Consider the following 10,175-nt stretch of genomic DNA (forward strand, 5'->3'; position numbering starts at 1 on the left):
TCTTTCAGTGAAGAAGGTTTTCCTAATATCCATCCAGCCTGAATTTCCTGTGTTGTGCCTTGGGGCCATTTCCCTTGCCCTGTCACTAGTTGCCTGGGAGAAGAGGCCAACCCAAAGAATTCTTCATTTCTGTGCTGGATTCTTTCTCTACAGCACTGAAATTAATTGTATTGTGGTTGCAGAGCAAGACCACACCAGGAACAGCATCTTTTCTTGTGGGTTTTCTTACTTACTAGTTCTTCCAGGAAATATTTTTTTTTCTTCTCTGATGTTTTTGTCCAATTGGTTGGGTCATCTTGGTTTGGGTTTATTTGGGATTTTTCTCCCTGCTTCTCCTGCTGAAGTATCAATGTAGTTTAATAAAGGTAGCTGGAATGTCAGCCTCCTGCTGTCATTCCTGAACTTGCAGGTCCCAGTCTGGTTTCACAGTTTCTGCTCACTATTATTAAGCTTACTTGGAAGTAATTTTATTATTTATCTTATATATATTCTAGTAGAATCTGGATTTTCCATCCACAAGGACTTTATTGTGCTTTTGTCCCCTTATTATATAAAGCTATTATACTTCATATAATCTTTCATGCACAGCACCCTACCCTCACTTGTACATCCTCTTCTGTCATTCCTGGTAGTCTGCTAACATTGCCCACTCCTGCAAGCCCACCAGGATGCCTGTGTTACAGGAAGGAGTGATCTCTAGGTGCCAGTAATTCTTGTAATGACCTCATATTTAGGCTCCTCGTGTTGGTACAGAGGCACTTCTGAATCCGCCCCCACAGCGAATTTAGCTACATCCACCTCATGTTACATCCATCTGAACAAGTTGCTTTTTCTGACTTTCAGTCTTGCCCAGCTGCCAGTAGAAAGAGTCTCCGATTTTTCACTTTTCATGGCCAGCACCTTGGCCTAATAATGATGCAGGCGCATCCCATTTCCCACTTCAAAACATCCCCCATCTCCTGAGCTGTACCCTCCTTACACTGTGCCCCTTGTGCATGCAGGGGCTCGCTGATCTCTGTGTGCATGTAAGTCCTTGCACAAGGTACTGGCAGCATTCCTGAGAGCTCTATTCCTCAAGTGCAGGCTTGTTTCCTGGCTGTGAACTTCAGTCTGGGCTGCACAGCATCCCCTCCACACTTCCTACATCCTCACTACTCGCAGGTACTCGCAGGTGCTGCTCCTCCACTGCTGCCCTGGATGTTTGCTTTCCTGTCTAGTGCTCCTTTGCTCTACTGCTGCTTTATTTTGTTAGAGCAAGTCGTGAAATAGCTTCCTGTCAGCTCAGCTTGGGATGATGGAAAGCATGAAGCTGAGAAACAACGCAGCACTTAAATTTATGTTTGTTTTGCTGTTTAATTGTTAATTTGGTGTACAAAGTAAATGGAAGTGGAGAGATGGGATTTCTTTCTTTGAAGAGGACTTAGTGTACAAACTGCTTTGGTAGCTGAATGCTGAAGTCCAGATTAACGCAAGTTTAAGAAGTGGAGAAAGAGTCTACAGTTTAGAAGAATGTCTCTGCTGGTTTTGCCTGTAAAACTATGCAAACCACAACACACAGTGTTCTCTTACTGAAGAGATGTATTTTTACACATTTGAAATGCTCTAGTTATTTAGAATAAATATACATTATTCAGATTTCTTTTTCCTGTGATATCACTATCAGTTTATCACAAATATTACTGAAATCTATTAAAACAGAGAGATTTGAGAGCTCTCAAAGTAGACAGAAGGCCTCAGTTTGTCCATTCTTAATTTTGAAGGACTTTGGCAACAATTACATTGCAGTGGAAGAGTCGGTGTAGGAGGTTGAAATCTGAGCTACTTTATTGCTGTCATATTTAAAGTGCATATAAAAATAGGCTTCATTAGTAATTGAAAACTGGAATATCTGTTTAAGTGTAACACTGCTGTCACAACTTTCTTAAGGGACAAGGCAAATAATTTGGAGTGGTGGAATGAATTTATGTGGTTCAGAAGGGGAAGGTAGTCTGAGGCCAGTCGTTTGTCCCTTCTCAGTTACAGAAAAATCCCTGCTTCACAGCTTCTCTCCTCCCTCAGTTTCCCTGGTAATTCTAGTAATTCCAAAGACAGTTAATTGGCTTTTGAAGGTGAGCAGTTGAGAACTGGTAGAATTTTGCAGGAGCCCCAAATATTGGTTTCCAATTAAAAATTCCTTGGATTCAATTTCTTTCCTGGAGTCTGTTGCACCTTCTTTGTTAATCCCAGTGCTGCAGTGGTTCCCCCTCTGAAGCCTTGTGTTAGTGTGAATCCTGTCTCACTGAAGGAAGGATACAGTTCAGTGTCGCAGTTCAATAACAAAAAATGTTTAATCCACTTTATTACAATTTTCAATTCCTTCTTTCTGCTGTGCTTGGTCACTGGAAGCATTATAAACATTCTGTGCTTGTATCTGTTATTTAGCCAGCTAGGAAGTTTTATTAGGAAATTATGTCCCACACGAAAGCCAGTCCATTTGGCTCCCACACAAAAGTTGTTAGTGTTCATTTAACCCAAATTGTACAGGGTTCTTGACTAATGCTATCCCCAACATAATGTTTGCTTCTAATGTCTGATTTGCATTTCTGTTTTGTCTCTTGAAGGAAAGTTCAGGCTTGCTTGTTCCTGCTGTTAATTATAACAAATTCTGGCAAGTTTAGGAATCTGAAAAGCCTGTCAGATGTTGGCCTTAAGGGCTAGTGTCCCTGAAGTTGGATGTAATTTGTGCATAATAAATTGCTTCAATAAGATTTTGTTTCTTAGCTTAATTACATAAGCCTTTTGGGAGTTAAGCTAATGTGAAATTAAGGGTCATGGGACCACCACAAACTTTTGGAGGTTATGGTGATAAAATCCAGCTGTTTCTTCTCACAATCAACCTCCAATATGTTGTCCTTATCCAATGGGGTTCTTATGTGATTGCTGTAACACTGTAGATTGGTTAGTTGCATTAAACACTGACATGAATTGGATAATTAAATACTAGTCAGATTACCTCACTTGGCTGACTGCATGCATTACAGTGTCATCTGCAGATGTCCTGAATACCCAGGCTTTGGATAAAAGGACTTTGAATCAATGTGTGGGAATCATGACCTTCCTCAGGGTAGTACCTGAAGTAGCAGATCACACAGCCCTGAGTGAGGCTGAACTAAGTCAAACTCAAAAGGGAGGGTGAGGTTGTTGGAAAAAGCAGTGGGATTCATAAAAGGTGGGAAATAATGACAAAGTTTAGGACCTTCACATATGGGGATTCAATTTAGAGTAGTTGAAGAAGACCAGGGTAAGAATCAGCTTGCATTGGAACTTGGGCCGGAGGTGGAAAGCCAGCAGCAACACTCAGGTATTTGAGGAGGGGATTTTGTTCTCTAAGTAGAATTATAGAATTGCTACACTTCAGCTTTTGTGGGGGAAAGTGTTTCTTTTTAAATACTTATGTCTTGAGTTTTGATTGGTTTATAATTTTCCTTAATCATTTATAACAGAGTTATAAGTAACATCAGTAAGGACTTATTTGTTCCTATACAGAACAGCCCATGTGCTATGAAGCAAAAGAAACATACACTATACAATGCACAGAATGTTTTAAGTATCTTTTGAAGCTCAATCTTCAGCTCTAACTGAATATGCATACCATAGATGCTTTATATAGGAGCCTATTACTTTTTCTGAAAAGACCAGATCATCTGGCTTCCAAGCATTTGTTTTCTAGAGAGTTTTGCATATGGTTAGAATATTCCACTTAATAGGTAATGCCACTCAAAAGAGGATTTGTACATCATGAACATTATAAGCATTTAAGACATGGATAATACATCTGTCACTTTAAGATATTAATAGAATGCTTTTAGGTGCCCATATAGTCACTGACCTTCATGTAGTGGCCTGGATAATATCTTTAGAGAAACAGTCCTGCAAAATCCCTTCTTCACATTAAAGCAAGAGAAAAAAAATTTCTTTTAGATAATATCGATTTCTTTGTGGTTAGTAAAAGCACTGCACATAAATCTGAAGGAAATGTCTACATTCATCTCATACCATCATTCCAGGTCCTTAACTTGCCATCTTATATACTTAACTGCCATCTAATAGCTAGGAGAAGGTTCTACCAGAAGCCTCTTGGCAAAAGCTGTGTTTGCTGCTCCATGGCCAAGAGGTAGACTCGTGCCTGGCTGGAGCCCTCATCCAGCTCCCCAGCTGATGCTGCGGGGCCGTGTTCTCCCTTTACGCTGCGGGCTCTGTGCATGACGTCCGGACACAGCCACACAGCACCTCACAGATTTCTGCATCCAAGCACCTCAAGACCTTAGGGATCTCTTTATCTCTTCTCCTTCCCTCCCCCTCTGCAAGTACACACACACATTTGCATGAACAGGCTTTTAAAATTCCTTAAGGCAATTTCTAGTATGTGATAAGGACTGTTTTTACAGCAGAGTCCTTACAAATCAATAATCCTGTAAAGATGAAAAACAAATGGGGGATATCTGCTTTGGCAGACAACAATAAAGATGTACATGCTGTAACAATTTATTTGCAGATTCATTCCTCCAGATACCCCTTACAGTTACGGGTCAAAGTCTTCTGTGGATCTGCACTGCTGTCCGAAAAATGTCAACAACCTAAAGGGACCACCCAGTCTGTGTTACATTTGTTGCCTGCATGTATTGTAGGAAGGCACTTCCGGTCTCTTTTCAAAATAGGATTACTATCCAAATTTCTGAGGACTTCTATCCTCACATCATGCAAATCTCTGGCCAGGGCTACTGTGGTTACTGCCATACCCCTTGCTACTGATAGATATGAATGGTTACCAATACACTCTGTGCAGGATTTCGCATTTACAATATGCAGTATATTACAGTAATCATGCCCAGTATTTTTACCACTTGTTAGTTGTAAGAAATCCCACAAGGCCATTTGAGTAATGGAGTTTTGTTTGTCCTTAATGCTTGCTTGGTAAGTTTGTCTAGGGATAAATTGAGGAAATGGCATTTGGGGGCAGGGGGGAGGCAGTTTGCAATAGGGCTATCTCGAGCTCTGTGAGACAGAAAAAAAAGGAAGGGATACAAAATAGAAAGCAACATTTTGTTCTAAGTCTTTTATCCTATTACACTTTTTAATTACAGATTATTGCTTAAACTGAAGCATACTTTCTCTTGGAGATGCTTTGGGAAATCACTATAATTCCAATTTTGTCATTCAGCAGCAAACAAAATTTAGTTTTTAAAAAGGACAAGCAAGGAGGATTACTAACTTTAAACAAAATTGCAGGATTTATGACATCAAAGTTACTGCATCTGACACTACTGAGTGAGTAGATTGCTACTAAAGTAGAGGGTAATATTTTCAAGCACAGCCTTTTAGAGTTAACAAGGGGCATATTTGGACAGTTCTTCCGTGTTGTGCATGATAGTGGTCCACCATTTCAAGTGTGAGGGCAGATGGTTTCTAAGTTCAGTGAAGTGCTCAGGATCCAAACATAAGGAGGGAAGGTTTTTGAGCACTGAAGTTAGGCTTCCAAGGCACTTACAGTCAGATTTTTTGGTGTATTTATAACTCAGTGTTTTTGTAACTCAGTCATGTTGCTTTGCTCTCTTCTTAGAGTTTCTTTGTAAGGAATGCCCAAGAGTTCATATTTTCATTGACCGAATTGATCTGAAGGACATTCCAGAAGAGCAGATGTATATGAGAAGGTGGCTTCATGAGCGTTTTGAAATAAAGGATAAGTGAGTAGAAATATGTAGAACTTTCTGTTTGAAGACTCTGTCTTATTGCTTTTATATTAATAAATATACCCATGATTTCTGGGTTCCAAGTGGTGCCTGCTATAGGGCTCTCTGAAAAGGGGGTGATGTTGGTACTCCTGTTAATGTACTATAATACAATATAATATGACCTTGTGGTTAAACCTTTTGCTCAGGAGGTTGGGATTCCTCAGGTTTTGTCCTTCTTTAGATTGAAGAAATGTGAGTCCATGTTGCAGGCAAGACTCATTCATCTGAATACTCTCCATTCATCTTCTCGTAGTTAAGTCCTGCACAGGAATGTAAGATGCCTGTGGTAGGCAAGCAAGAAAGAGCAGTGTGATTCTGCCCTTGTAATCAGTGTTAAGTTGGAGTGATAGAGGGGCAGGTCTTGATCTAATCTCTTCTGCCAAAATTGTTTACAAATCTTTCATCCAGACAGCGAGTGGATAAAAACACAGTTAACCCCAAAATTCCTACCTTCACCGGGGAAACAAGGTGAAGTAGAAGTTTCATTTGGCCATTTTTGACTTGTGGCAGAAGTTAAGTGCCTGGCTTCCTCCAGCATCTCCAGATAAGGTCACTAGTGAGTATATGCAGCAGATCCTGGGGGACCTTGTTCTCCAGAAGGACTTTGTGTCTAAATGTAGGATTTAAGTACTCTTTGAGAGATGATGGTTTAATTTGCCAGACCTGAAGTCCTGCTTAAGGGAGGTGAATCTGTTTACTTTCTAAATCCTTGAATACTTTGAGTAAGACAGAAATTTCCCTGGTTCTTTAATATTGTTCTGCCAGTCTCACGCTCCATGGAAGTGGAAAATGTATTCATTTCTCCTGAGAACTTTGAATTCATGTAGAAGTTAACATGACTATCTGTAAACATGACACTGTTTCTAAAGTGTCTTAGACATTTAGGATCACTACTTTTGAAAAATAGAAAGTCTGAATTTAATTTAAATTGACAAGGAGCTGATACATAAAATAAAAGGCTATCCAATGTCTGTCCCTTTAGTTATCTAGTGAAAGTGAACAAAACTGAATCATCCATGTGTCATTGTAAGCTCCTGTTCACTGGAACATCTTGCCTGGGACCAAATAGTCTGTCAAGCAAATTTAGAGATAGTTAAAACAAAACCTCAAAATTTCCAGACCCATTTATTACTGTTTTTAAAAACTAGGAGGAAAAAGGTTACTACTAAGCCAGTAATGCAGCATCTTACTCTTGCATGTTTAGCTTCCAATATATTCAGTGTATTGGATGTCCTTGTTATTTATTAATTTATTTTATGAAGATACTTCCTCCTCCTTTGGTGCACAGTGTATTGCTTTGTCATACAATATTGTACACTGCTCTGGACTTTTTTGCTAAAAGCTGAAAGAAATCAATTCTTGTCTACTTTTATATTCACTGTTGCAGTTGGTCCACAAGGAAAATATGGCCTTAATGCCTCCAAGGTTTCAGGTTGAGTATTTTGACATGCATCATATTTGTAAGGTGTACTCATTGTTTGAACTTGTTACAGAGGAGCTGCTACATATTATGAAATTATTTACTAAAAATTTTTGGTTAGAAGCAGTTACTGGATGAAAGTAAGTTTGCTTAAAATGTCTTACTGTCTGACTTTGACCATCTCCTTTTTCTCTGCTTATAGGTTACTAATAGAATTTTATGATGCAAAGGATTCTAAAAGAAGAAATAAGTTCCCTGGGAAAAGTGTTCATTCCAAACTAAGCCTCAAGAAAACTTTGCCATCTTTGCTGTTTTTAGGTGGCCTGACTGCTAGTATGCTTCTGACAGAATCAGGAAGGAAACTATATGTAAAAACATGGATATATGGAACTTTAATTGGCTGCCTGTGGGTTAGCATTAAACCATAAGCAGATGTTAGTCTCCAATCAGTGAAATGTGCAGTCTTTTCTTGCACATTCCACCAAATTTTTTCCTGACTTTATAGAAAAAAAGTGTAAATAAAGCCTTATTGATCGAATATTGGAAATAATAGATTTTGTGACTTAAGCCTCTGTGTGGTTGGTCTGGGGAAAATAAATGTAGATTTTCAAATTTGCTACTGATTTTTGCTGGAATAATGACAGATAAACCAAGTCATATGATAAATTGCTTTCCCCATGAACTAACATCTATCTCTTTCTGCAGATTTGAAAAAGTATGAGTTATGCATAAGGGTGTCTTATGTGGACATGTGAATGTATTTACAGAGATTAATTTAGGGTATATATTTATTCTTCTGATATTCATGTTGAATTTTTGTTACTCTTTGGTGCATTACAGCAGCTCAGTTGCATCTATCCCAGCTGTATCGCAACTAAAATCAAAATTTTCCTTTTTTTTTTCTTAATTTTGCTCTTCAGTTTTCACTAAATACTGTGTTTTTTAAAAGGGACTGTGTAAGCTGGCAAATCATGAGATGTTACCAGAAGCAGCATAAAATGTTCCTGAGAACTACTGTTCATGGGGAAGAAGCTCTGTTTATCTAGTGCATGACTTTTGATTATATTGCAGTATTAGGCGATTATTTTACATATGCAAAACATTAAATGGTACCGAGCAAACAGCTTATTTTGCGCACCTCACATTTGTGCATAAAAGGAATGTGTGCAGTGTAAGGAAATGTGAAGTTTTTGTTTCTGGCCAGAACCCTTGTAGCCTCCCTTGTGTCTGCATTACCCCTCTCAGCACGAGCGTTCAGCTGAGCTCACACCCCTCCTCCACGTGTATGTGCCATAAGCAGAAGTTTCCCGTTACCTCGCGGTTTTCTGGAAGCAAACCTTGTTGTTTGAGAAGTGCACGGAATCACTGTCACAAGGAACCTTCAGTGTTCCTGGTAAATCTGGAGTGTGTGCCTTTCCCACTAACCTGATCTAGTCTGGTGTTCCATAGGCTAGCAGTCATCTCTGTGCTGTAGTATCCCACTACATTCTGAGTCATTCTAGGCCATGCAGACTGCACTTAGGTTGAAATTATGGGGTTGATGTATATGGTTTGCACAGTAGATAATAATCAATGAAATGCATATCCTATCAGTGTTTCACCTGCTTGAAAATATACTTTAAAAAGCAAAATCAACAAACTCTATGAAAGTCTGAGATTCCCAAGGCTGGTATCATTGTTGGGGAAAGCCATTTCCTGATTCCTCATAGGGAACAGTCTATATATACAGCAATGGGGTAGGAAAGAAGATGTATTTTATCTTCTTCCATTAGGGAATTGGACTCCTGTATCAAAATTTAAAAACTAGAGAATATTTTTATATCACACTTGCAAGCTTTAAATGTGCATCTTTTTCTAGCTTCAGTACGATTTGTCTTGCTTTAGAATCCATTGGGAGTTAAACATCTCTTAAAATTATATCTCAGTTTTTCAGATTCCACCATTGCCAGTTAATTAAAGGTTTTACTGTGTGGGGTTGTTTTTGTTTTTGTTTTCAACAGAGTATTACAGAGGAATTACAGTTCCACCTTAAAATCATTCAGTACAACTTTCAGTTTGCAGTTCTGTGTCCTTCCATAATGGATTTTGTCACTGGAGTTATTTATATCGGTGATTGATTCAGGATATGTTGATGAACCATTTTAAAAACAATGACTGGGAACAATGTTGAAAAACAGTATTGTTATGAGGCTGTGAAAAAAAAAAAAAAAGCCATTTTATGTAACAGCCAAATGTGCTTACATGTAGTTCTTCCTATTCTCAGCTGACTGTTACCAGTGGGTATAATGAGAAGGCAATGTTCCTATGTTAGTGTGAGTTTTTTCAGTCATGGAATGAAATTTTATTCTGACATGGCTAAATTTCTTTGTAACAGCTAAGAATAACATTTAATTATACATCAAAAATAAATGCAAAATGCTTAATTCATTTGTAGGAAAATAACTGCTATTTTGGAGAGCCTAATTACATGAAATATTGGATCTCTCTTGCTGTTTAAGTACCAGGAATATAATTGACACAGTGCAGCAAACAAACAGGATGTTTATTTTGAACCTTATTCTCTATGTTAATCTTTTTTTTCCTTGCCATTAATTTATAAAGTTTTGAAACTGTAATTTGCTGATGTATTTGGCATTGGGAGTATCACATGCTATTTCTAAATATGCACTGATATTAACTTGAAATATTTCTTCATTAAAATAAGAAGAGCCAATGCTCATTCAACTTTTCTGTCCTGTCTGCTTGTTCAATTTTTTCTGCACTTTCATATTTATAATTCGGAGCTGTTTAAACAAAGGCTGCAAGTGTGGTTTTAAGTCCCCAATGGAAGGACTTGTGTGAGAAGCAGTGAACTGAAAGAAAACAACTTTGTCTTTTTTCCCATGCAGCCAGAAATGTGTTGGAATTGATCTGTACTTGTTCCAATGCAGCACACCACCAGGTCAGTCCAGTGGCAACAGCTTTTTGCCCTTGAGCACATGCAC

The 10,175-nt window shown here is 38.4% G+C and overlaps 1 protein-coding gene across 1 annotated transcript in view; it reads left to right on the forward strand.

The window, feature by feature from the left end:
• The window catches only part of AGPAT5 (1-acylglycerol-3-phosphate O-acyltransferase 5), a 54,501-nt gene extending 44,580 nt beyond the window's left edge, over positions 1-9,921 (forward strand). Inside the window, exons 7-8 of the mRNA XM_071442229.1 lie at positions 5,600-5,723; positions 7,394-9,921. Of these exons, the coding sequence (XP_071298330.1) occupies positions 5,600-5,723; positions 7,394-7,619 (350 nt within the window). The 3' untranslated portion in view covers positions 7,620-9,921. The remainder of the gene's footprint in view (positions 1-5,599; positions 5,724-7,393) is intronic.
• Positions 9,922-10,175: the final 254 nt, after the last annotated feature.

The sequence above is a fragment of the Agelaius tricolor genome, unplaced genomic scaffold (assembly GCF_023055355.1).
Source record: "Agelaius tricolor isolate 1412-34295 unplaced genomic scaffold, bAgeTri1.0.p SCAF_1, whole genome shotgun sequence".
Taxonomy (NCBI): domain Eukaryota; kingdom Metazoa; phylum Chordata; class Aves; order Passeriformes; family Icteridae; genus Agelaius; species Agelaius tricolor.